The sequence below is a fragment of the Euleptes europaea genome, chromosome 17 (genome assembly GCF_029931775.1).
Source record: "Euleptes europaea isolate rEulEur1 chromosome 17, rEulEur1.hap1, whole genome shotgun sequence".
Lineage (NCBI taxonomy): Eukaryota > Metazoa > Chordata > Lepidosauria > Squamata > Sphaerodactylidae > Euleptes > Euleptes europaea.
The window spans coordinates 31,487,210-31,514,155 of record NC_079328.1 but is presented as its reverse complement, the minus strand read 5'-3'; the positions used below and the strand labels follow the sequence as shown (position 1 = coordinate 31,514,155).

Genomic DNA, 26,946 nt, shown 5'->3' with positions numbered 1-26,946 from the left:
GCTCCAGAAAACAATGAAGTTACGCAGGAACCCCTTTCCCCTTGGTGTCACAGTCCAAATCTGAATGAGACCCCTGTGACACTTTTCCATGGAGTTGCCACCGGGGACTCATGGCGGCAATATGGTTGCAAGTCCCTGTGGCAAACATGGATAAAATGTAACATCTGGTTTGGCCTTATATATAGGATTACACTGGAAGGGAAAGGACCGTAGATTTCAACACCCAGGCCTTCCTCTTGTTGGCACAGTGCATTCATGCCTATTTAATTCTAGCATTATACGTAATTCTAGCTGAAAGAAAGTACCATTCCTAAGTATTTTAATAAAACCATTAACACTTATCAGCATTTTTCAAGGAAAGGAAAAGAAACAGTTACTACCATTATCCTGTATGTGCCAAGAACGAGTGAGTTTGGATTAGTGTGGTATGTCATTTTAAAGTATTTCTCTTGTTTTCTGTCTCTAATTTTCCCATATAGTATTCAGTGTATAAATGTCGTCTTCTCCATAGTTATGAAATTTAGGCTCCGATGATAAATCACAGTTTAGTGCCTACTAGGGGTTAGCTTGATTCTGAATCGACAAAGCTACAGATATGAACCACTTAGGTTAGGGTGGAAAAAAAATGCCAAAAAAAGAAGCATTTGTCATTGAAGTGTTAGAACCAGTAATCAGATTTGTGTTCACAGTTGAACATAACTCCATCCTTTCTCTTCATCCTTGTGCGAGTCACAGTGCCATATTAGGCCACAATTTGCAGTCAAAATGAATTCACTAGGAATTTCACAGCCATGAGGACTGCAGTTGAGGTCTTTAAAAAGATACAGCCATTCCGTTTTGGTCAAGAAGCAAGCTAGGCCTATATATATATATATATTTTAAAAATGTGGTTTTCTTTGATATTTACTGTGGTATCTTCCTGCCATATTATATAAAATGTGGCTACCAGCTGATTTAAATTGGCATAGATGAGGTTAAGTTTACCTGAGCTGGATTGGGGCCTGTGAATTTAAAAAATCTGAGGGCTGTACAGAATCACCACCCCCTTCCCCCCCCCCCCAGTCTTGCAAAACTCTTTTTGGCTTCCCTCAAATCTCCTCACATAAGTCTCCTCAAGAAAAATGTGCAAACTTGTTTTAAGTGTCACTTCAGGCAAAAAACAAACAAACCCAATTTACTGACAACCTATGGAACGCCGCTCTGCCCAATTGCTAATGGATTTTTTTCCCTAAAAAAAGCCTTGAACTTTGGTTCAGATTTCACTTTAGGGAAAATTTGGTGGCAGCTTTAATAAGAAACTATGGTGAGTGCTCTCCAAGCAAAGAATCCCTCCACCATGCCAGATGTATCATCGTTCTGAGCCTGCAGATGATACAGATGCAATTAAAACAATTACGATTTTTAACTGTATTTTCTGCATCCTGAAAGTTAGCCCCATGAGTTACCAAGGGAACGGACAGCATTGTTGTATATGATTACCCCTCAATGCTTTTTTCTTAAGGTTCCACAGGCTAAACATAGAGTTCAGAGCCTCGAGGCCCACACATTTTAAGTTTTAAATGAGATTAACTCTGTACTAGGTTGTGGCTCGTGTATAAATTCTTTTTATGTCAAAACCGTGGGACACTTCATGCAACCGCTTTTTTAACATGCCAAAACAAATCTTGCTCATCGATTTTGCATAGCAAGCCAGTCTTGTGAATGCTTCAAAATCTCCCCATCTCGTGGCAGTTTCTGAGAAGGTTCCTCAAACTGAGCTGGACTCACAAAAGGGTAGAAGCCCTGAAGTTCCCACAAGAGCATCAGGGGGTGTTTTTTTTTTAACCAAGTGTTGTTTTAATCTGGCTGGGCGACCCAGTTTAAAAAATGTTCTTGTTAAAGTAAATTGTAAGGTATGACCGGAGTGAGACATAAGTTGCAAAAAGTAATTGTTGCCCGTCCCTCAGTCAATTCAGACTGAAAGGTGAGTTGAACAAAGGTGGACCGAGGAATCCTGAACCGTCATGAGCATTAGAAATGGGTCGTCCAATCCACCATCCTGTTTCCAGCAATGATCAGGCAGACACTTCTGAGAACCCCACAAGCAGGGCATGAAGCCACTCTTGTTGGGCCTACCCTCTAGAGATTCATCCAGTCCCCCTTTAAAGATCTCACTTCATCCATGAACATATTGGTCTCTCACTGAATTGTAGCATTTGTTCACAACTACACTGCCATGCCTACATTAGAAATCCAGTCGGCCAACGATAAAGAACATTTGTTCATCTCGCACACATCATGCTGTCCTTTGCAATGCTACTCTAAGCGGAGTTACACCCTTCTAAGTCCACTGAAGTCAATGGCCTTAGATGGGTGTAACTCTGCCGTGGGCTACACTGTTGTGCTCTTTCCATATCCCATTATTATTATTTTTAGTAATGTCAACCAGCAAATTCCAGAAAGTATGTATGGAATTTTGATGGGGAGGGAATTCCAATGTGTTTAGGCTATGCCCCTTCTCAAGAGGAAACATATTGTAAAAAAATAATGCTAAAATCCCAAAAGAATGTATTAGACGTGTGTCGTTTTCAAACCAGTGCTGAATGTTTGAACAGAATGGCAGCAGCCCTGGGATCTAACCAGCTTTTCTGCTGGTGAAAAGGGGCAAAACGGGGTCCACTGTGACCACCCCAAAAGGCTGTGCTAAGGATCATGGAACATCCACTGACGAAAGCCTTGTGAGACAGGGGGCTATAGTAAGGAGGAGAATTGGATGAGATTAATTGAAAAAAGCTGGAAGGATCCAGTCCCTGGAGAAGTCTCTGAACAATGGCGCTTTACCATATAAATTTATCATTTTGCCGAGCTGCATCTGACTTGTAGATAGAGGCATTCGTGATGATGTGCTTAGCATGTCAGCCTGCACTGAACATCTTGGGATAATTGGCCACGAAGTGATCCAGGGATGATTTAACATTGTACACCACCTCCATTTTAACCTGCTGCTTACCTTCCTTCTCTTTATGGAAAGGAATTAACTCCCACCTTTCCCAGTGCAAATTTCCACTTCCTTTTGAAGATTCTCAGGTGTAGCATGCATACCCCAAAGAACATGTGCATGGGCTCATGTATGTTTGCTAGAATAAGCAAAGTACAAAATGTGTTATTTCTTTGGTGTGATTTCTCCTCAGAGTATTTCCAACAGTAGAGAATGAAGACTGAAAGGAAACACTTTCCTAGGTGTAAGTTGAGGAGGCGGGTCCCCCCGCCCAAAAAAACAACAACAGTTGAGCACCTCATCAGCATTGTTGTTTTTGTTTCTACTGATGTCTTGAAAGGATTAGAATTACAAAATGCAACATGCCCGTGTGTCAATTGTTTATGAAGGTCTACCACATCACCAGCCATCTTCAATTGACCTTTCTCATCCTTTTGTAGCTAATGGGGAGCTTGTGTGGGAAATCCAGATGTAGAGAAGTGCCCAGAGTAAACCCCTACAAGCAGATGCACATGCAACCATTACGTGCACATGAGTCACACAGATGGTTTGTTCTCACTCTTAATTCTGGTTTCACAATATCCAGGATTTCTTCTGTATTCATGAGTATACTAATGGGATGCAACCACAAGAATATGTTTTCCTGTGTCTAGCTTAAAATTCCCAGAAAAAAAATCACTCTTCTGCGTCAGCATTGCCCTTTGGCTCTGGTGGAAAGTGTATGCTGCATTATGATTCCCCTTCTGATGCAGAGATAGATGAGAGATCAGTAAGCACAGATTGTGTCTTGATTGTGTGGGTCACCCCCTTCAACCTCCTCCCTAAACTCACTTATCTTGTTAAATGTTCAGGAAAGCATACGGTGGTCTTCCTGAGACTGTGGCATTTCGGGATACATGTAGGGTAGTTGTACATTCACCCCCAGGATCAGAAATGTCTTGCTCCTAGCAAGCAGGGCACAGCTGTAGCCTAGCCCTTTCTCCATGCACTAGCTTTCCATGTGCAGGGCATGTTCAGGATACAGGTGAATTCAAACACGTGATTCCCCACTTGCTTTCCTTGGAGTGGCACAGTCCTTGCTTTCCAAGGACCGTGCCACACACTTTTTCTGAACGTGTAGATTGGCTCTTAAGCATGGGTTTCACACAGATGAGTATTCCCATTGAGTTTGATAGAGCTGCTCTTTAAGACATGCTGCCAATGGAAGCTAAGTTTGTGAAGCTTTGCAAGACCGAGACGTGAGATAAAAAAATTAGCTTGTATCCCCAAGGGCAAAGGATGGAATAATCTCTTTTCAGCGTGGTAGGAAGGGTTCCATAGAAAATGGGTTTTCTCAGTATTATTACTTGGGGGAGGGGGGAATGCCAGTGCCATCCTATATAGAGCTATACCATTCTAAGTTCATTGAGATCTGTGGGCTTAGAAGGATGTAACTCTGCTTCGGATGCCACTGTGAATTATTCTCTGTCCACTGCAGTTGGACCTTTTTTCCATTTATCTAATTAATTGGTTATTTTCTCCAAGCCAAAGCAAATTGTTTCTCAATCAGTGTTACAGAACTGTGAAGGCCTCTCTTGAACATCCGCCCAAAATGAAGTGAACTGAAACATTGGTTTTAATTGTTATTTGTTGCTTTAGAGCTTTTGTTATTATTGTGCCTACCAAGCAAATGATGTTTACATTTAAAAAATATAAATAAAATATGAAGCATAGCATTAACTTTGGCTGGTGGTGCTCAGTCCGGTACATTGCTCCTCACGAGGGATTAATAGCTCAGAGGGAGAACACAGGAGGCAGTATGAGTCCGATAATATGAGTAAGAGAGACAGTATGGTGTAGTGGTTAGAGCGCTGGGCTAAGATCTGGCCGATCCAGGTTTGAATGCCCACTCTGCTATGGAAGCTTGCTGCCTTGGGCCAGTCACGTGGTGGTGGTGGTGGTGGGAAGTGCCATCAAGTCGAAGATGACTTAAGGCAACTCCGTAGGGTTTTCAAGGAAAGAGACATTCAGAGGTGGTTTGCCATTGCCTGCCTGTGCCTCACGACCCTGGACTTCTTTGGTAGTCTCCCATCCAAATGCTAACCAGGGCCAACCCTGCTTATCTTCCAAGATCTGATGAGATCGGGCTAGCCTGGGTTATCCAGGTCAAGGACCAGTCACATACTCTCAGCCTAACCTACCTCACAGGGTTGTTGTGAGAATAAAATGGAGGAGAGGAGAATGACGCGAGCTGCTCTAGGTCCCCACTGGGGAGAAAGGCAGAGGATAAATGGTGATGTGAGTGAGATGAGACTGAGAGGTGGGGGGAGGCAGGGGTAGGGTTGCCGGGTCCCTCTTTGTCACCAGCGGGAGGTTTTTGGGGCGGAGCCTGAGGAGGGCGGGAGCTTGGGAAGGGGAGGGACTTCAATGCCATAGAGTCCAATTGCCAAAGTGGCCATTTTCTCCAGGTGAACTGATCTTTATCGGCTGAAGATCAGTTGTAATAGCAGGAGATCTCCGGCTAATACCTGGAGGTTGGCATCCCTAGGCAAGGGTGTTATGAGGCTTGGTTGAAATCTTCTCAGTTTATTGTTAAGTTTGAGGAGAAAGTGAAGGGCAGGCATTTACAGAAGCATTGGCTTTGTAAGGAAGAGAAGACACTCCTGGTTGCTATAGGAACAGAGCACAGGCTGTTAGTTCTTGCAGGATGAGTCATTTGGGTACCAAAGTGCTTAGCCCCTGTGTCAATCAAGAAATCAACTAAACCTGGCCACCTACAGACTAGAGCCAGTGTGGTGTAGTGATTAAGAGTGGTGAATTAGGAAAACCCGGTTTGATTCCCCACTCCTACATAATTGCTGGGTGACCCTGGGCTACTCACAATTCTCTCAGAACTTCTGAGCCCCACCTACCTCACAAGGTGTCTGTTGTGTGGAGAGGAAGGGAAGACATTTGTAAGCCGCTCTGAGAATCCTTCAAGGTAGAGAAGAGCAGGGTATAAAAACCAACTCTTCCTCTTCTTCTTTATATACTCTGGGAACGTCTCAGGTAAGCAGTAAAGTATGACCATGCAAATTAAGCAGAAGGATATAAACAACTTGAAAGGGACTGAATATGCTTCACGTTCAGGAATGCTGAGCAGCTGAGAGTCAGTTAAAGGGCAAAGGGGGAGAATAGGCCAGATCAAACTGCTGGGGGCTCACAGCATCCTGGTAGGCCCTTCAGAAGCATTTCCAAATTGTTTCCCTCTCTCATTATGATTCCTTGTGGGTCTCCAGCTTCTAAACTACATTAGTTGTGGGAGACCTGTAAGGTCCTATTGAAAGGCTTCAGTAAGGCCTTTTATGCAGGGACATTTCCCCAATGTCACCTCTGCTGACAGCTTCAGGGCTTCCTCTTAATTATGAGGGTTGCCAACCTCCAGGTACTAGCTGGAGATCTGCTATTACAACTGATCTCCAGCCGATAGAGATCAGTTCAGCTGGAGAAAAATGGCCACTTTGGCCATTGGACTCTATGGCATTGAAGTCCCTCCCCTCACCAAACCCTGCCCTCCTCAGGTTCCATCCCCAAAACCTCCCGCTGGTGTTAAAGAGGGACCTAGCAACCCTATTGATTATGCATGCCTTATCGGCCCATCAGAGGTCACCTCGCTTTCCCTGCGTGTTTTGCCTGCATTTTCCAGATTCTGGCTAAAACAGCATCTGGAAAATTTGGGCAAAACACACGGGGACAAAGGGGGACCTCTGACAGGCGGAAAAGGCATGCATAATCAAAAGGAAGCCCCAAAGCAGTCAGCGGGGGTAACCATGGGGAAACGTCCCTGCATTAAAGGCCTAAGCAATGTTGGGAAAAATAAGAGCTTAGATTAAGACCCCGGAGACTTGACCCCAGAGAGACAGTGCCGTCCTTAGTAGAGCTATGTCTATTAAAGTTAATGGGCTTAGAAGGGTGTAACTCTGGTTAGGATAGCACTGAGCCTCCAAGACTGGGTTGGCTCTTGAACATTTCATACGTTGCTTTTCAGTAATTAAAATGACACACAACACAAAGTTAAAACACTTCAATAACAAATAGTTTAAGACTGTACGAATTTCAAACCAGCAGCCAGCAAAAGAAGAAAGGTGTTCATAAAAGCTATGGGGTGGGGGGGGGTGGGGGGAGCAGCACAGCAAAATCATTAAAACAACAACCAGTGTCAAGGTCAACTGGACAATCCACAGATTAAAATATCAGCATCAAACAGGATCTGACAAACACATGAGGAAGGGGCGTGATCAGATTTCTCAACGTTTGCTTAACGTTAAAACTGCCGTGGCGGAAGGAGGGTTCCGGTCATGTTTGGAGCAGTGGTGCTGGCAGAATCGGTGTCATCTGCACCTGAGAGAGGGTATTCCCCCCTATCACGGATCAGGGGAGGAGTGGCCGCAGGCGGCCAGGGGGACATATAAGCAGGGCACGTTCAGTGTGAAAGTTAGTTCTGTGCTGAAATCAAATAAAAGCTGTGTTGTTGAACTCTGTCTCTGATCTCGTGAATCCTTCCCACGCGGACTTAACAGTGGCGACAAAGACCGGGGAGCGGCCCGACTGACCTGCTGACTCACTCTCGTTCCGCCGTTCACAGTGACCGGTAGGCAGCCCGGTCCGCAATGCTGCACATCCCGACGTTTACTAGGCAGACTTTGTTTACGGGGTGGTTTGCCAGTGCCTTCCCCAGTTGTCTTTTCTTTACCCCCAGCAAGCTGGGTACTCATTTGACTGACCTCGGAAGGATGGAAGGCTGAGTCAACCTTGAGGCGGCTACCTGAAACCAACTTCCATCGGGATCGAACTCAGGTCGTAAGGAGAGCTTGGACTGCAGTACTGCAGCTTACCACACTGTGCTATGGGGCTCTTATAATAATAAGGGTTGGATCCAAACCATGAGGTGAAATCCAAAGGTATCCTCCTTCTCATGGAAGGAATAGTTTTACTCACAGGTAGTATCCTTCTGGGCTGTCCTGGTGAGGTTGGCAAGGATGTGCTCTTGTGTAATTCATCTCCAAAAGAACCATGTTAAAAATATTTCAGAAGGTCTCAGTGGAAAGAAATGGAATAGCGAGATGAGCTGGGACCACCTGTCGTTTATGAATATGTTGGAATGATCTCTGAATTGTACCCCAAAGTGTTACTGCCTAGCCAGTTATTTCCCCACATTCATACACTACCGGGTCTGGCTTCCTTCCTGCACCCAGAAGATTCCTGCTAGCAGTGACTTTGCATAGGAGGGGGCATTAAATACACTTAAGTCAGATCCTGGAGCCTCTGCTCAGGAAATAAGCCAGAAGACACATACATACTCAGATCGATGGAAAAAGCAGACATCTTTTCATCATTCCCTTCAAAGATCATGATAATCCATGAGACAAGGCAGAGGCAGCCTAAGGACAACACAGCTTCTTTTGTCTTTAGACCATCTAAAGTGCATAGCAATGAAAATATAGACCATTCATTCTCCATCACCTGATTCTATTTGAGAGTCAGGGTTGTGCAAAAAAAAAAAATCAGTAAATTTCAGGTTCGGGTTTATTGGGGCTGATTTTTTTCCGGTAAACCCGGAACAAGCACAATACCCATACTGGTAAAGGGGTATTTTGGCTTTATTTCCGGGTTTACCCAAACAAAAATCGAGTCTGTTATAGTATATGGGGATTTTTTCAAAGCTCCTGTGGGGGCATTTTTGGAGGTAGAGTTCCCAAATTATTAGGGTAGCTTCAAGGGACTCTCCTTGCATGAACCCCAAAGTTTGGTGAAGATTGGGTCGGGTGTCCGATTATATGAGGTCCCAAAGGGGTCAACCCCCTCCTCCATAGAGAAGCAAAGCTCAGCTAGGGTTGCCAGGTCCCTCTTCGCCACCGGCGGGAGGGTTTGGGGGCAGAGCCTCAGGAGGGTGGGGTTTGGGGAGGGGAGGGACTTCAATGCCATGGAGTCCAATGGCCAACACACCCATTTTCTCCAGGTGAACTGATCTCCATCTGTTGGAGATCAGTTGTAATAGCAGGAGATCTCCAGCTAGTACCTGGAGGTTGGCAACCCTAGACTCAGCTCACAGTCTGGGTGCAGAAACAGAGGGAAACATTTGGAAATTAACTGCAAGCTGAAAGACAAAGGAGAGCATGACTCTGAGCCTGTGTCAAGATTTTAGTAAAGGGGAGACACATTCCCATTCCTTCCCCCCCCCCCGGCCCGGTTTGCTGAGTGAACCAGACATTAAACAACCATCCACCAACAACAGAGAGCTGCATTCCCATTCATCAAACTCGAGCTTAGTCATTTTGTGCTAAATACCCATCATGGTATCGGGAGCAAATATTTTTCTGACAAGGGAGCCCATTCGATTAGAAACTCGAGGGTGACAGCTCGTCCTTGACCCTCAACCTTTCCGGCTGGAGACAGACAGTAGTTTCCCTGAGAACCGAAGAGGTGTCAAGTAGCTCTCAACATCAGGTAGTGGACACAATCGTTGCTCCTGTCCCACTGTCATGTCTGGTCAAGCAGCTTTTGTTGGGTTTTGACACACTGCAAATATTTGCACAACCGGTTGACCAGATGTGGATGTCGTATGAATGTGTGCACTGTGGGCATGAATGCCTATGTTGAAGTGGTTTGACCTCTCTGGGAAAGAAAATCTATTGTCTCCCTCCAGACGCTCATGGATCACTCCAGTGTTAGAGGCTAAGCATCATCAATTATGTTTGCCGCTTATGCTCATTGTGGAGAACTCAGGCTTGAGGTGTTTAGGATTGAAGGTTGATCTACTTAATGGATAATGTTCCGTCGAATTGCAATTGACTTATGGCAACCCCTCGTGGGGTGTTCAAGGCAAGAGAAGATGGGCTATTACTAATATGAATAATAAGAGCATAAGAAAAGCCCTGCTGGATCAGACCAAGGTCCATCAAGTCCAGCAGTCTGTTCACACAGTGGCTACCAGGTGCCTCTAGGAAGCCCACAAACAAGACAACTGCAGCAGCATTGTCCTGCCTTGTGTTCCAAAGCAACTAATATAATAGGCATGCTCATCTGATCCTGGAGAGAATAGGTATGCATCATGACTAGTATCCATTTTGACTAGTAGCCATTAATAGCCCCCTCCACCATGAACATGTCCACTCCCTTCTTCAAGCCTTCCAAGTTGGCAGCCATCACTACATCCTGGGGCCGGAAGTTCCACAATTTAACTGTGCTTAGTGGATTGGCCACTCTGTACTGGAAGACTGGAAAGTGACCAATTTTACACTGATTTTTTTTTTTAAATCAGAGGGGAGATTCAGGAAATTACAGGCCAGGTAGCCTACAACCTGTCACAGGTAGATTACTAGGAATTATTAAAGATAGCATTATTAAACACATAGAAAAAGAAGAAGAGTTGGCTTTTATATGCCGATGTTCTCTACCATTTTAAAGGAGAATCAAACCAGCTTCAATTGCCTTCCCTTCCTCTCCCCACAACAGACACATTGGGAGGTAGGTGGGGCTGAGAGAGTTCTGAGAGAACTGCAACTAGCCCAAGGTCACCCAGCTGACTTCATGTGGAGGAGTGGGGAATCTAACTCGGTTCTCCAGATTAGAGTCAGTCGCTCTTAACTGCTACACCATGCTGGCTCTCTGAGGGGAAATCAACTTTTTTTGTCTTTTCGAGTTCTTTGAGAACGTTAACAAGCATGTGGTAAAAGGTGATCCAGTAGATATTATGTACCTTCTCCAGAGCAAACCTGCTGCAGAATAAAAATCCATATATTCCTTCCCCTTTTATTCGACAGGGCTTATTCCCAGGAGCGATCCTAAACAGGTCAACTGAGAAGTAAGCCCCCCTTTTATTCAGTAGGGCTGCTTCCCAGGAAAGTGTTCTTAGGATTGTAACCCTAGTAGGATAACCAGCATAAGCCAGCAAAGTACCTTGCTTCTAAAGGTTACATGTGTGGAATGGGACCCAATCAGAAAAATAAAAATAGCAAGTGTAAGAATTATGAAATCTTCCTCCTGACTTTGCCTGCTCATCACTTCTGTGGGCAGTTCCCTGTTCTAACAACTCTCAGCCTTTTCTCATTTCCAGGGGTCACACTTGGCTGCGCTCAATCAGCCCTGTACCTCCTACAGTCCTTTGAGAAACAGTTTTGCCAGTGTTAGGAAATGCATCATGTCTTTTTCTCTCTTTTTGCCACTCTCGGTGTCATATAATATCCTTGCTGAATGGCCCATGTAATCCAGATTCTTGCTTTCCACACCAAGGATGGACTCCAGAGTTTGAACACATGAATACCCGAAGCTGCCTTATACCGAATCAGACCCTTGGTCCATCAAAGTCAGTATTGTCTACTCAGACCAGCAGCGGCTCTGCAGGGTCTCAGGCAGGGGTCTTTCACAGCACCTAGACCCTTTAACTGGAGATGCCAGGGATTGAACCTGGAACCTTCTGCGTGCCAAGCAGAGGCTCTACCACTGAGCCACGGCCCCTCCCCAAGTCCCAGGAGCAAGCTGAGCTGTGCCATGCCAACCTTGGTCAGGATCCATGCTGCCTCACCTTTGACTTCCTTCCAGGCCTCCAGCAGTTGTTGGAAGGGAGGTGGAGGAGACACTAGGTGAGTAAACATCAACCGTCATTGTCACTGAATGGATACAAGCCAAGCAGCCCCTGCAGAGCTAGCAGAGATGCTGGGGCTCAGCCTGCTCCCAGCTGCCATATCTTACCCATCTACATACATACTATGTAAGGGTTATCACTGTAACCAACTAATGGTGACCCCACAAGGGGCTTTGAAGGCAAATGAGAAGCAGAGGTGGGCTGCCTTTGGCTTCCCCTGCAGAGCCTTCCTTGGTGGTCTCCCATCCAAGTACCGATCCTGCTAAGAAGAAGGAGTTGATATTTATACCCCAATTTTCTCTACCTTTAAGGAGACTCAAACCTGCTTACAATTGCCTTATCTTCCTCTCCCCACAAAAGACACCTTGTGAGGTTGGTGGGGCTGAGAGAGTTCAGTGAGAACTGGGACTAGCCCAAGGTCACCTAGCAGGCTTCATGTGGAATCAAACCCAGTTCTCCGGATTAGAGTCCCCCACTCTTAACCACACTGGCTTCCAAAATCTGATGAGATTGGGCTATACCACACCATTCTGCATCCCCTCTATCCATCTGCAACTGCTGAAAGAACCAGCTCTTTGGAAAGATCTGGTTGGTATCTACAGAGGCCTGGGCTTTGTCAAGCATTGTTCCTCCACTGTGGAATGTTTTGTACATTGGTCTACATGGAATCCTACTCAGGTCTCTTCAATGAGCCTAACTCCCAGGAAAGTGTTTCTAAGGACTGCACGGTTGATTGACTAGATTCAGTCATTAACAGGGACAGGTAGGTAGAGCAGGAATGGAAACAGAGGGGTGGCCCTTCTTAAAAACTGTAACAGCTGCCTGTTCCTCTTTCTATTAATTATTGAATCTGGCCAATCAACGGTACAATCCTAAGAAACACTTTCCTGGGAGTAAGGCCCACTGACTAGACCTGACTAGGATTCCATGTAGGTTTGTGAAATGGCTAACTTGACAAGCTATATCAACAAAGGAACAAGTAAGGAGCTTCAAGATAAATGGAAACTATATTATTCATACTGTTCTCAAAACGAGGTCTGAGGGTCTGTTCACAGTTAACATTTTTATGCATATTACTTGGAAATGCATACTTTGGAAGTAATTCTCTAAAGTCTAGTAAAAAAAATCAACATCATATTTAAAGTAATTATTGAGTTTATAAAGAAACTAATGGTATGCAGAGATGAACAGATATAACTATAGATATAACAGAGATAACTAAACGAGGTTATATATTTCATCTCTCAGTTGAACTGTCTTCTATATGTCATACCTATTAGATAAGCTATTCTAGAATTTTATAATTCTTTTGAAGTACAGAGAGGTTCTCTATTATATATTATAAGCTTGCTCCTGTTATTGTTGGTTAATTATGTCCTTGGCATGAACTTGTTAAATATTGCTATGCATAGTGGTAATCCCAGTTGCTATCTGTATTATCTGCTGTAACTATTTTTCTAATCTTCACTCTATGTATTTTTAATATGCAAAATTAATAAATATAAATGTTAAAAAAAGAATTGCTCTGTCAATCTACTTATGTTGGGTTTTCTTTTTCCACCCAGGCAAAAATCATGCTATATTCTTGTAGCAAACAAGATAGTGCTTTTAAATTCTGTAGTTCAAACTATTTTGTGTGTAGTGTTGTTTTGAAATGTCATCTTGTTAGCTGCTGCGAGCCTTTGAGAGGGCAGGATAAAAATATCCTTAATCATTAAAAGGGTATAGCTATGAAGTGCTTTCCGTGTCTGTATCATGTCCAGCCTTGAAACTCCATAAAGCATATGAAAAGGTAAAAACACACCATATCGATTCAATACTTGCTCAGATTGATATGTACCTTGTTTTGTTTTCTGGAATTGGTGAAGCCATTTGCAAAGGAAATGATGTATGAAATGGAAAACTCCTACACAGAAAACCAAGCAGGTGTTGTCTCACAGCCCTTGACCATACCAATTTTCTTCTCAGGATCTCTTTTTTAGGATGTGTGTGTAAAGTGTCATCAAGTCACAGCCGACTTATGGTGACCCCCATATGGAGTTTTCAAGGCAAGAGACTAACATATGGTTTGCCAGTGCATTCATCTGCATATAGGGTTGCCAACCTCCAGGTACTAGCCGGAGATCTCCTGCTGTTACAACTGACCTCCAGCCGATAGAGATCAGTTCACTTGGAGGAAATGGCCACTTTGGCAATTGGACTCTATGGCATTGAAGTCCCTCCCCGCCCCAAACCTTACTCTCCTTAGGCTAAGCCCCAAAAACCTCCTGCCAGTGGCGAAGAGAGACCTGGCAAACCTACTTCTATGGCATTGAAGTCCCTCCCCTTCCCAAACCCCGCCCTCCTCAGGCTCTGCCCCCCAAAATCTCCAGGTATTTCCCAACCCAAAGCTGGCAACCCTATCTGCACAGCAACCCTGGTCTTCCTTGGTAGTCTCTTATCCAAATACTAACCAGGGCTGACCCTGCTTAGCTCCCAAGATCTGATGACATCGGGCTATACCATGCTGCCTTCCCTCCCCTGTTCCAGGATACACCTCACCAAATGCCACAAAAACTACATTAAATAATATGAAAAAGCTGTACAAATAGAGCCAGGGAATGTAGTCTTCTATGATAGATTCCAAATTCAGGATGTGCAAGAAAAGTCAAGTCGGGGTTCATAGAAGAAACATAGACAACACTAATAAATTCCAACAGAAACAGAACAGGTAACTAAACAGTAACTATTATTTTTTCAAATGCTGCCATCTCGTGGAACATCAGGGTTACAACCTGATTAGCCAGGCCTCACTAATGTATTCCTGAGCATGAAGCTGTCTTCTCCAGAGGCAGGCCGAGTCAGATCTATCAAGGTCAATATTGTCTACTCTGATGGACAGGGGCTCTCCAGGGACTCAGTGTCCTCAGTGTCATTACCAACTATCTTAACTGGAGTTTCTGGGGAAAGAAGAAGAAGAAGAAGAGGAAGAAGAAGAAGAAGAAGAGTTAGTTTTTATACCCCACTTTTCTCTACCTTTAACGAGTCTCAAACCTGCTTACAGGTTCCTTCCTCTCCTCACAATAGACACCTTGTGAGGTATCTGAGAGAACTGTGACTAGCACAAGGTCACCCAGCAGGCTTCGTGTGTAGGAGTAGGGAAACCAACCCGGTTCAGCAGATTAGAGCCCTCTGCTCATGTGGAGGACTGGGGAATCAAACCTGGTTCTCCAGATCAGAGTCCACTGCTCCTAGCCACTATACCATGCTGGCTCCTCAGATCTTCTGAGATTGGGCTATACCATGCTGCCTTCCCTCCCATAGAATGTGTTACATGACCCTTATTCACTTGTGTGTACCATGCTCCTTTTCTTGCCCATCTTAAAATAGGTTCCAGTTTTGACGCAATTTCCACCGGTTGGCTCAAAATGTACAAGAGATTTCAGAGGCAGGCAGTGGGCTGCATCCTTTTGTTGACCAAAGCTGCAGCATTTGGTTGAAGGAAGAAATTCTTCTTACCGCTCCACTCATTCTCTAATTTCAGCTCTGGCCACTGATGTTGTGAGGATCGTAGGCGTGGAACGAGGAAAACCATCAGAGGTCATAGAAGAGGAAGAGGAAGAGGAAGAAGAAGAGTTGGTTTTTATATGCCAACTTTCTCTACCACTTAAGGAAGAATCAAACCGGCTTACAATCACCTTCCCCTCCCCTCCCCACAACAGACACCCTGTGAGGTAGGTGGGGCTGAGAGAGCTCTAAGAGAGCTGTGACTAGCCCAAGGTCACCCAGCTGGCTTCGTGTGTAGGAGTGGGGAAACAAATCCAGGCCAACAGATTAGCCTCCACTGCTCATGTGGAGGAGTGGGGAATCAAACCCGGTTCTCCAGATCAAAGTCCACCACTCCAAACCACCACACTTAACCACTACACCACGTTAGGTATTGATGACTGTTCAATTTCTGTATTGAGTTGTCTCAGTTGTCATCATTTTTGGCAGCTTCCCCCCCCCCTTCATTCTGGATGGATGGAAAGAGGCTAATGGCCATGATGAGTTGTTACAAATGGAGGGGCAGAACTATTTGACTTTGCTTTATTGTCAAGCAGCCTGAATAGCCCAGACTAGCCTGAGCTTGCCAGAGCTCAGAAGCTAAGCAAGGTCTGACATAGTTAGTGTTTTGATGGGAAACTGCCCAGGATGACTGGGGATGCTATGCAGAGGAAGGCAATGGCAAACCACCTCTGCTCCTCTCTTCTTTGAAAACCCTATGAAGAATCAACATAAGTTAGTTGCCCCTTGACAGCACTTCACTCAATTTTATTAATGTTTTAGTCACAGACCGTTACAATATTCAAATTAAAACCATACAAAATGTATAACCCCCAACACCCAGAATTACATGAATAAAATTTTTAAAATGTTACAGTCACGTATATACATATTATTGCTGGTTTAAACATTATAGCCCCCATAAAATATTCTTTCTATGGCAACTTCAGAGCCTAATTTTCAACAAATGTCTTCCTTAACTTAGACACTAACATGGTAAAAAAAAAGCCACGCTAAGTGTGATCTTAGAATTAACATCTGCCATTAAAAATCTAACTCGACCCTCGACCGTATCTAATACATCTGGGATATGGGTTAATTTAAAACGAATGGAGCAATGGAGTCATAAAATGGGCAACTAAAAAGCACTTAACTTTTTAAAATTTACTGTCAAACTTTGAACGAAGACTGGTGACAATCAGCAGTTTGTTCAGAGCTGAAGGCGCTTAGAGATAGCCAGGGCGGTTGGAGGTGCATCAGAGTATTGCTTCTGATTGAGTTGTGTTTTGTGTAAGTGTGTGTGTTTGCTGTCAAGTCACAGCTGACTTATGGGGACCCTCCATAGGGTTTTCAAGGCGAGAGACGTTCAGAGGTGATTTGCCTGCTTCCTCATGGGCCGAGAGAGTTCTGAGAGAACTGTGACTAGCCCACGTTACTCGGCAGGCTTCATGTGGAGGAGTGGGGAATCGAACCCAGTTCTCCAGATCAGAGTCCCCTGTTCTTAACCACTATACCACGCTGGCTGTCATGAGTGTTGTCGTTCTTGCAAACCCCACAGAACAGTCTGGTTAGAAAAGGCGACTAGATACAGGATCTTTGGGATGAAATGGTACTGGAGAATTAAGTTGTCTTGATGAAGACTCCCTGAATGTGGAAAGGTAGAGTGTAAGGAAACTAGGATTTATTCACTAGAGAACTGTCCTTTGAGCATGGAATTGGTCAGTCCCCGGACATCTTCTTTTAGGTGCCATTTAATAGCATTTGAAAAGCACTCTGGTCCTGTTCTCAGAGTCAGCATTATTGCTGTGTTTTCCAGCATGCTGTTTTAACCATCCTCTGACGGCTTCTCACAACGAGAGCTTTGTGGCCTAGGCTTCTGGAGCGATGTCCTCGCAGCAGATGCAGTGATCCGTGCTGTTTACTTCTTTTGGAATGAAATAATCAAAACAAAGGTTTCTTTTTGCACTGCAAACTTGGCTGAACTGTCCATCTTAGATGTGAAATGGCAGCCAGATCTGCGATGGCTCATTCACACCCATAAGTCATCAAGTGATAAAAAGGGATGGGTTGGATCCAGCCATCTTTTTTCCTCGATCTCACCTAATCCCCCTCCTTATGAGCCAGTATGATGTTGTGGAGCGGTGGACTCTAATCTGGACAACCCTACACATTGGGTTGGATCCAACCAGCTTTCCTGTTTGTGACAAAGAAGGGAAGGGTCCCCTTGACCACCAAAAATTGCCATACTGGGGACTGCATGAACAAAAGCCCGAGCTGTAATCATAATAATAATAAGAAGGAGAGTTGGTTTTTATGTGCCAACTTTCTTTACCACTTAAAGAAGAATCAAACTGGCTTACAATCACCTTCCCTTCCCCTCCCCTCAACAGACACCCTGTGAGGTAGGTGGGGCTGAGAGAGCTCTAAGAGAGCTGTGACTAGCTCAAGGTCACTCAGCTAGTTTCATGCATAGGAGTGGGGAAACCAACCCGGTTCTCCAGATCAGAGTCCACCGCTCCAAACCACCGCTCTTAACCACTACACCACGCTGGCAATATCTAGGAAACAATATCTAGGGAATAGTTGTTCTCCCCCACCACTTTACTTGCCCCTTCTCCTTCCATATTAGGATGTCCATCAGCAGTAGGTAGTGAAGGATGAACTCTCCTCAGGCCAAATGGAAATCATCTCGACACTGATGACTTTTCTTGGTGAGCATTTGCCAAGGAAGGCCCTAGGATTCCAAGAGTTCTCCCCCCCAATAATTGCTAATGAGACCGTGAACATGTACCGTATTGCATCACCCCTTGGGAATGATCATTCCCTGTTGCATCCGTAATGGAAGGATGCTTAGAAATTCAACTCTGCCACACATATGCAAAGACACACCAAGTTGCATATAGAACACTTGCAAGAAACAAGCGAGAATCAGCCCCAAACAGAGAAGACGCAAACAAAAATTAGATGGCCTGGTCACGTCATTCACAGTGATTGATGAGATCTTCACTGAGAACAGAGCTTAACTTTAAAGTAGTCTTGTTCACATATTAGCCGAGCAGCCTGCATATTTACCAAGAAGGTACAGAATCTCATTTTACATTCTGAGCTGCAGAAGAGAAGAACATCCAGGATAATTTTATTCATTTGAAATATTCATAAAGTTGCCTTTCTCCTAATAACTGAGACCCAAAGTAGGCATCAGAGTTAAGTATCCATTACATGTGCAAGAAACAAGGTACGATAACAAAACGGGGGGGGGGGAGAAATTCATTTAACATATAAGCCAAGGGTGTCAAACCTATTTGTTACGAGGGCCGGATATGATATTAATGTCATTTGGTCGGGCCGGGCCATGTCTTGCCAGCCCAGATTGGGAGTGCAGGGGTGGGGTGGCTGCCTTGGTTGGCTCATGGGCCAGATAAGAGCTCTCAAGGGGCCAAATCCGGGCCCCGAGCCATATGTTTGACACCCCTGCTGCAATGTTAGCTGCCCTGAGGCCAGTTTTGCTGGAGGAGGGTGGAGTACAAATAACATTTCTATTCTGTTCTTTTCTATTAATAACTTAGAAATCCTCAATCATGATAACAGAGTCTGGTTTGGATAACCACTGCCCCACAGCTTGCTTTCAATGCAGACACTTAATGCTAGAAAATGACATTAACTGATGGAAAACCCAAAGACTGGACTTTAGACAGAGCCAATGTGGTGTAGTAGATAAGAGCAGTGGTTTGGAGCGGTGGACTCTGATCTGGAGAACCGGGTTGGTTTCCCCACTCCTACGCATGAAGCCAGCTGGGTGACCTTGGGCTAGTCACAGCTCTCTGAGAGCTCTCTCAGCCCCACCTACCTCACAGGGTGTCTGTTGTGGGGAGGGGAATGTAAGGTGATTGTAGGCCGGTTTGATTCTTCCTTAAGTGGTAGAGAAAGTTGGCATATAAAAACCAACTCTTCTTCTTCTTCCCAGGTTGCTATTCTGCTTTACCCCAGACCCCAATCCCAGCTGCAGCAGATCTGGTGAGCAGTAATCCTTAACAGCCCATTAAAGCGACTTGGCCTCCTTCAACTCAGTGGGGACTTCTTCTGAGTCAACAAGCTGAGGATTGGGCTACAAGACATATAATTGGTCAGAACTGACAGGAAAGAGAAGTCTGGGAGGAGGACTGAGAACAAGAAGGCACCTTATGTGGAAGCCAGCTGAAGGCCTGAGCTCATTCGGTAAACAAGGGGCCGAGCCAGGTCTCGCGCTCGACTTTTTATAAAGCTGAACCCAGCCAGCTCTTCTGGGATGTGGCTTTCGGAGCAGTGAAGGGGGCCACTCAGGACGGTACCTCACAGTCAGACACAGCCATGGCGCAAACAGGATTTCTGATTTTCCTTCTGGTTGCTGCCCTCCTTTTGCTGGATCATGCGACTGGACAGTCTTCCCAATCAAAGGCCCGGAAGCACAGCAAGCGGAGGGTGAAAGGTAAGCAATGGGAAGCGGGTGCATGAAAACAATGCTTAATAAACTCTTTGGGGGGGTTCATTTTTTTAATTTTAGGGGTTTTTTGTTGTTGTTTTTTGCCACTGCACCACACTGGCTCTTCATGTGAAGGACTCATCAACTGGTTAGTTATGACAAACAATGGAATCTGCCTCTTAGGTGCCGCTGCGCTTTGTGACCATGATCCAAAATGCTTGGGCTTTCTATGGTCAACATGACTAGGAGACAGTCATCCTTTCAGTGGTACCATGTGTACAACGACTCTGGGGGTGGGAGACATCTGAGCCCTGAAGAGAATGCAACTTATGTTTGCACAGAGCTTGATAGACACATGGTCCCTTATTTAGACAAAAAAAACCACATAGTCCTGCTTAAACCCCATTTAAGATCACCGGGAAAGTGACTTCTAATGGCATCCTATTGCTTTCAGCTGCCCAAATAGCCTGAGCTTGGAAGCTCTTGTTAGTACTTGGATGGGAAACCACCAAGGAATGAAGACTGATGTTGCTAAGCAGAGGAAGGAAATGCCAAACCACCTCTGCTCATCCCATGCCTTAAAAACCCCAAGGGGGTTCACCATAAATTGATTGTGATGACGGCACAGTTATTATATTGCTTTCAACAAACTTTGTCTGGGTTGGTGTCATCTGAGCTTCAGGAAGCACACCAGAGATATTAATTGGGATGCTTCTGTGGAAATGAGTCTTAAGATTGCGAGAGCTTTCGGTTGTTGTTTGGTATTCTCAATGTGCAAAGAGAAATGTCCTCCATTCGGCCAGCTTCCCAGGTGTATGTGAAAACAGAACTGGCACATATCAAGCAAGGGAAGGAGGACAAAATAGGATGAACATCTGGTCCAAGGAACTTGAGAACAAGCTAAACCATCTGCCATGAGTTGTAATGAGGATTTATCATTCAGGTCCTGAGTTCTGCAACGTTCAGCTGAGATATCTGGCATTTACACTATTCAATACATCTATCTGATGTTAAAGTGTGATGGATGAAGACATATTGCATCTGGTTTGCGTGCTGAACTCCTCCAAGTGCTTTGCCAGGATTTTTTTTTTTGTAATTTAGTGATGTTCTTTGAGGATAGTCATATGAGGAAGAGGTAGAGTTCAACACGCAAACCAGGAAGATGTCATTATTATTGGAAGTTTCCCCCCATCATTTTGTGTATTGCTGATAAAATTTACAAATCTCTCTTGCTTCTGCATGAAGTATAATGGAACCCAGTGGAGAATCTCTCTCTTCTGCCTTTGCACATGTGTAGCGGCTCATGCATATGGCAGCATGCCACCCTGCAACAAAAGACGGGCTTGCTTGAAGAAGAGTTGGTTTTTACATGCCAACTTTCTCTACTACTTAAGGAAGAATCAAACTGGCTTACAATCACCTTCCCTTCCCCTCCCCACAACAGACACTCTGTGAGGTAGGTAGGCCTGAGAGAGCTGTAAGAGAGCTGTGACTAGCCCAAGGTCACCCTGCTGGCTTCATGTGTAGGAGTGGGGCTTGGCCAGATTAGCCTCCGTCATTCATGTGGAAGAGTGAGGAATCAAACCTGGTTCTCCAGATTAGAGACTACCGCTCCAAACTACCACTCTTAACCACTACACCATGCTGGCTTGATGTTCCACCATCCATCGCTCCCTTCCCAACCCAGAGCCCAGCCTGGAATTTACTTGGATCTTAGAGCATCAAAGAAATCCTGGCCAGAGCCTTCAGTAGGATTACCGACCACCTGGAGAAAAAGTGTCCTCTCCCTTTAATAGAAGTTTAAGGGGATGCTGACTACCAGATGATGTCATTGACCTCCATGCCATGAAAGGCTCCACCTACCTATGTCCACATCTTTAAGCCTCTATTAAAGAGACAGGACATTATTTGTTCAGGCTTTGGCAATGCTAGCCTTGGCAAGCAGGAGAGGGCTAGGTGGGGAAAGAGTATGACAGCATCGCATTCTTGGTAACAACCAGCCCAAAAAAATCTGGGAATTTGCAATTGAATTAAAGTGCGGTGAGTTCTATTAGAGATTACCAGCCCCAAGCACTTCATACAGTGACAGTTTCCAGAGTTTCTGAAACCTGTCCCTTTAAATTTGGAATGTGGAAACCTTCTCACACTGGTTCTTGTAGGTTATCCAGGCTGTGTGACCGTGGTCTTGGTATTTTCTTTCCTGACGTGTCGCCAGCAGCTGTGGCAGGCATCTTCAGAGGAGTAACACTGAAGGACAGTGGGGGTTACTGCACTTGTATTCCCAGCGATGTATTAAGAGTTTGAAAATGTTATAAAAAATACTGTTCGCACTTTGTTTGGCCCTTTTAGCTGTGAAGACGTTTTCCAACCATTTATAAGCCGTGGTATCCAAAAACCCTTTTAAAGCGATGTTTTTTACATTTTCAAACTCTTAATACATCGCTGGGAATACAAAGTGCAGTAACCCCCACTCAGTCATTGCTTTCCACAACTAAGAGAGCAGTCTTAAGCAAGTCTCCTCTGAACCCTACTCAGGTCTACTCAATGTGGCTTACTCCCTCCCAGGAAAGTGGGGTTAGGATGGCACTGAAAATGTACATATTTTATTGTATGCAGATGTGTTGATTCTTTTCTATCCACTTGTTGCAGAGAAAGCTGATGACCTGAAGAGTCAAATTGACAAGCTTTGGCAAGAGGTCAACTCCCTGAAAGAAATGCAAGCGCTTCAGACAGGTACCACTGGTTTCTCTTCTCTTTTGGAAGCGACGTCCGTGACACCGGACTCCTTCCCAACCAAGAGCATGTCACTAGCCCTATTCACAAGTTACAGTGAATGTGCATGCATCTTGCATGTATGTGTGTACATCTGTTTGTAAGAAGGAGCCATTCACCTTACCAATCGAACCAGGGACCAATACCCAGATAAATGTGGGGTTTATATCACATGTGCAGCTATAGATGTGTTGAATGTAATAATGAGAGTTACTCAGCGTAAGTATGCAGAAAAACCTAGCGGACCCTGTTTATCAGTTACAGTGAATGCACATTTAATCTGTGTATGAGGGGAAGGGGAAGGTATTCCCTTTCACATATCACCACCACTGCTCTGAACTAACTGGACAATCACATACAGATCTTCTCACATACAGAGCTAGCGTGGTGTAGTGTTTAGGAGCGGTGGATTCTAATCTGCAGAACCGGGTTTGATTCCCCACTCCTCCACATGAACAGCCATCTCTAATCTGGTGATCTGGATTTATTTCCCCACTCCTGCACATGAAGGCTGCTGGGGGACCTTGGACTAGTCACAGTTCTCTCTGAACTCTCTCAGCCCCACCTACCTCACAAGGTGTCTGTTGTGGGGAGAGGAAGGGAAGGAGATTGTAAACTGGTTTGATTCTCTTTAAAAGGTAGAGAAAGTCAGCATGTAAAAACCAACTCTTCTTCTTCTGTGTGACATGTATTTTGGTCAAACATCCCTAGCAATTTAATGGAAAAGTCATAGCACATTGGTGGGGGAAAGTGCTGTCAAATCACAGCCAACTTATGGCAACCCTGATGGGGTTTTCAAGGCCAGAGATGTTCAGAGGTGGTTTGCCATTGCCTGCCTCTGCGTAGCTACCCTAGACTTGGTGGTCTTCCATCCAAGTACTAACCAAGGCTGACCCTGCTAGCCAGGACCCTCCAGGTCAGGGCCAAAGCACATTAGCCTTGTTAAAATCCTCTAGGATTTCAAAGATTTTAATTCTGGATGGTTTATACCTGTAATAATTAAGGTCTCACCCCGTGGCATAGAATGGTAAGCTGCAGTACTGCAGTCCAAGCTCTGCTCACGACCTGAGTTCGATCCCGATGGAAGTTGGTTTCAGGTAGCCGGCTCAAGGTTGACTCAGCCTTCCATCCTTGCGAGGTCGGTAAAATGAGTACCCCGCTTGCTGGGGGTAAAGGGAAGATGACTGGGGGAAGGTACTGGCAAACCACCCCATAAACAGTCTGCCTAGTAAACATTGGGATGTGATGTCACCCCATGGGTCAGGAATGACCATGTGTTGCACAGGGGACCTTTACCTTTTACACCTCTTAAAACTAAAAATCTATCAAATCACTTGGGATTACTTTGGGGGAAGGGAAATAGATGGGATGATCCCTTTTTGTTTCCCTACTACTGGCATCGTGTTTATGTCAGTTAGATTCGAGTCCAGTAGCACCTTAGTTTTTATCAGTTGTTCAAGGAAACAAATACACTGACACTCAATTATGTTCCAAATGGGGTTTTCCTGTAAATAGCATTTCAGATACTTTGTCCTGCATTTATTTGCTAAGTGCTGGACTTACCTCATGAACCGTTAACTTTATTTTGGCATTTTCTAGTCATAAGTAATGAAAAGGCCTTCAGATCCCTGCCTTTGGTGCCAGGCCAAGTATACACCTATTTCCTGATATTTTGCTCTACTCTGATGTCAATACAAATATCCATTTTTCCTCACAGTACGCCATGAAACCAGTGTGGTGAGGCAGAGGGGAACTGTTTTTGGACATAAATAGTATAAATTACAGTCCCAGGGCAATTTTAGCTTCCCTGCTCCCCACTCCACCTCCCACACAAAAATAGCTGAAAGAATTACGGACAAAATTGAGTATCTGATTGAGTTCCAATTACATTAACCGACACCACAGGCATTTTGTGTGTTTGTGTGTGTGTAAGAGAGAAACTATATCTCATTGCAGCTGGAATGAGTTCCAGCCATTTGCACAGGCAACCGGATCGTGATTATGAATCGTAAAAAACAAAAACATTCATGATCTAAAAATGGAAGATACCTCTGTAAAGGAGGATGTCTCTTGAACTGAATACTCTACCAGCCAACTGCTAGTGTGTTATTCATAGTAAAACCACAATGTCTTGCCAAAGAAGAGAGCTGCTGTCCTGTTCTCCACCGTGCTTTGGTACCTCCAGCTGGTGGAGTGGAGGACTAGCTTCATTGTTAGTCTGCCTTTTTTGCTGGGACTCCAGTGGGATTACAAACATGATAAGAACTCTTCAGTCAACCAGCAAGAAAATGATAAAGTGATTCAAAACACATTTGACTCTAACAGCAAAATATCTGGTAAAACAGAATAATGGGCTGCACGGATTACATGTATGGAGAGCCAACATGGTGTAGTGGTTAAGAGCGGTGGTTTGGAGTGGTGGACTCTAACCTGGAGAACTGGGTTTGATTCCCCACTCCTCCACATAAGCGGCAGACGCTAATCTGGTGAACCGAGCTGGTTTCCCCAACACATGAAACCAGCTGGGTGACCTTGGGCTAGTCACAGCTCTCTTAGAGCTCTCTCTGCCCCACCTACCTCACAGGGTGTCTGTTGTGGGGAGGGAAAGGTAAGGTGATTGTAAGCCGGTTTGATTCTTCCTTAAGCGGTAGAGAAAGTCGGCATATAAAAACCAACTCTTCTTCTATGAGCAAAACTGCTCAGTCAATCAATGCAAAACAGGATAAAAAAATTCAGTCTCACTGTAAAGATTCTTAATAAAACAAGATATCACAACAGGACTGGGATTGAAGCATTGGAAAAGCCACACTACCATACAAAAGACTAAGGCAATGCCACTCTCATGGAGGCAAAGTTTATCATATCAAACAATTCCATCTAACAGCAAAGATTCTTAATCAAACAAAATAATGCAATGGAGGTGGGAGGGAAGAATCATTGTCTAAACGATTGAAACAATCAGAATAGGAAAAAGTGTACCCCTTACAGAAGTCACAATCTGAGCTGAGCCATTATACTGTAATTCTGCTGCTATTATAAGAAAGCCCTCCTGAACAATTGTGTTCTGCACCTTCTGCAACATGAAAGAATTGTGGGGCCTTCCTGGTAGCCTTGGGTGGGCCATTCCATAGTGTGGGAGCCACCATAAAGAATGTGCATGAGTGGGCAGCTGCCAGTTTTACCCATTTGCAGCATGGCACCTTCAGAAGGATTTGTTCTGAGGAGTGAATCTGTCACAGCAGAACATAGCAGGAGAGGCAGTCCTGTGGGTACGTGGATCCAGTGCCATTAGGTGATAGTTACAACCTTGAATTGAGTCTAGTCCCTGATCAGTAACCAATAGAGTGTCTGCAGAGATGATGATGAGCCGAATCCACTTAGCACCCAATAGCAGCCAGGCCGTGACATTACGTACCAATTGGAGTTTCTGGGGTTGTCTTTAAGTGCAGACCCATGTAAAGTTCATTACAGTAGTCTAGCCTCATGGTAACCATAGCTAGGATCCATATGGCCAGGTCAGCCCAGTCAAGAGAGGGGACCATCCTCCAAGTTAAGTGGAGTTGGTAGAACACCAGCGTAGATGAGCCAAGACTGGAGTGATATGGTCTTGATAACACTCTCCAGTCGATATCCTGGTGGCAGCATTTTATACCAACTGAAGTTCCATGTTTCTCAGGCATGCTTGTGTCCAATTTGATCAGGACTGTAGTACATGGGGGGGGGGTTCCTGCACCATTTTCTGACCTGAAATGGCCCCATAGGGGCACAGTTTGCCCTGCTGGGAGCTGCACATACCCTGATGTGCTACATTCTCTTCCTTTCGCAGTCTGTCTTCGTGGAACAAAAGTCCATAAGAAATGCTACTTGGCCTCTGACGGCGCCAAACACTTCCATGAAGCAAACGAAGACTGTATAGCCAAGGGAGGCACTCTTGCTATCCCCAGAGATGGCGACGAAACCAACGCGCTCCGAGACTACGGCAAAAAGAGCATGCCAGGTGTGGCCGATTTTTGGCTGGGTGTTACCGATATGGTCAACGAGGGGAAGTTTGTTGACGTCAACGGAATGGTTCTGAACTACTTCAACTGGGACCGCTCGCAACCCAGAGGAGGGAAACGTGAAAATTGTGTCTCGCTTTCTCAGTCGGCTCAAGGAAAGTGGTCGGACGAAGTCTGCCGTACCCTTAAACGATACATTTGCGAGTTCCTCATCCCTTAATTGCATTTGCAGCCGGGGCTGCCTCCAACATTGCTTTGAAATGACGCAGACGCTAGGCTTGCAACCATCCACGTTCACAGCAAACCAATTAAAATGCTGCTCATAGGCAATGACTCAATTCACCCGTGCATGTTCTCTTAAGCTTCCTAGACAACCAATGGCTGGGCATATTAGGCTAATCAATCACAAGGGAATTTGAATCAGGAGCCAGGCTGGAGTTCTGCTGCTTGAGATACTGTAATGACTTAAGAAAATGTTTGGCCTTGGAGTCCCCAGTAGCTTCATTGGGTCGTGGGTCTTGCTTCACAACTGGGCACTGTTAAGTGGCCACTGCCCTTTCTTGTTGCATCATAACAGGCTTGAACAGCTTGGGTGCCTATTTGTTGTGGTTGC

At 44.9% G+C, this 26,946-nt stretch overlaps 1 protein-coding gene across 1 annotated transcript; it reads left to right on the top strand.

The window, feature by feature from the left end:
• Positions 1–19,451: 19,451 nt before the first annotated feature.
• CLEC3A (C-type lectin domain family 3 member A) lies at positions 19,452–26,553 on the top strand. Its single transcript, XM_056862790.1, has 3 exons — positions 19,452–19,569; positions 22,213–22,296; positions 26,162–26,553. The coding sequence occupies exons 1-3, from the start codon at positions 19,452–19,454 to the stop codon at positions 26,551–26,553; spliced, it is 594 nt and encodes a 197-aa protein (XP_056718768.1).
• Positions 26,554–26,946: the final 393 nt, after the last annotated feature.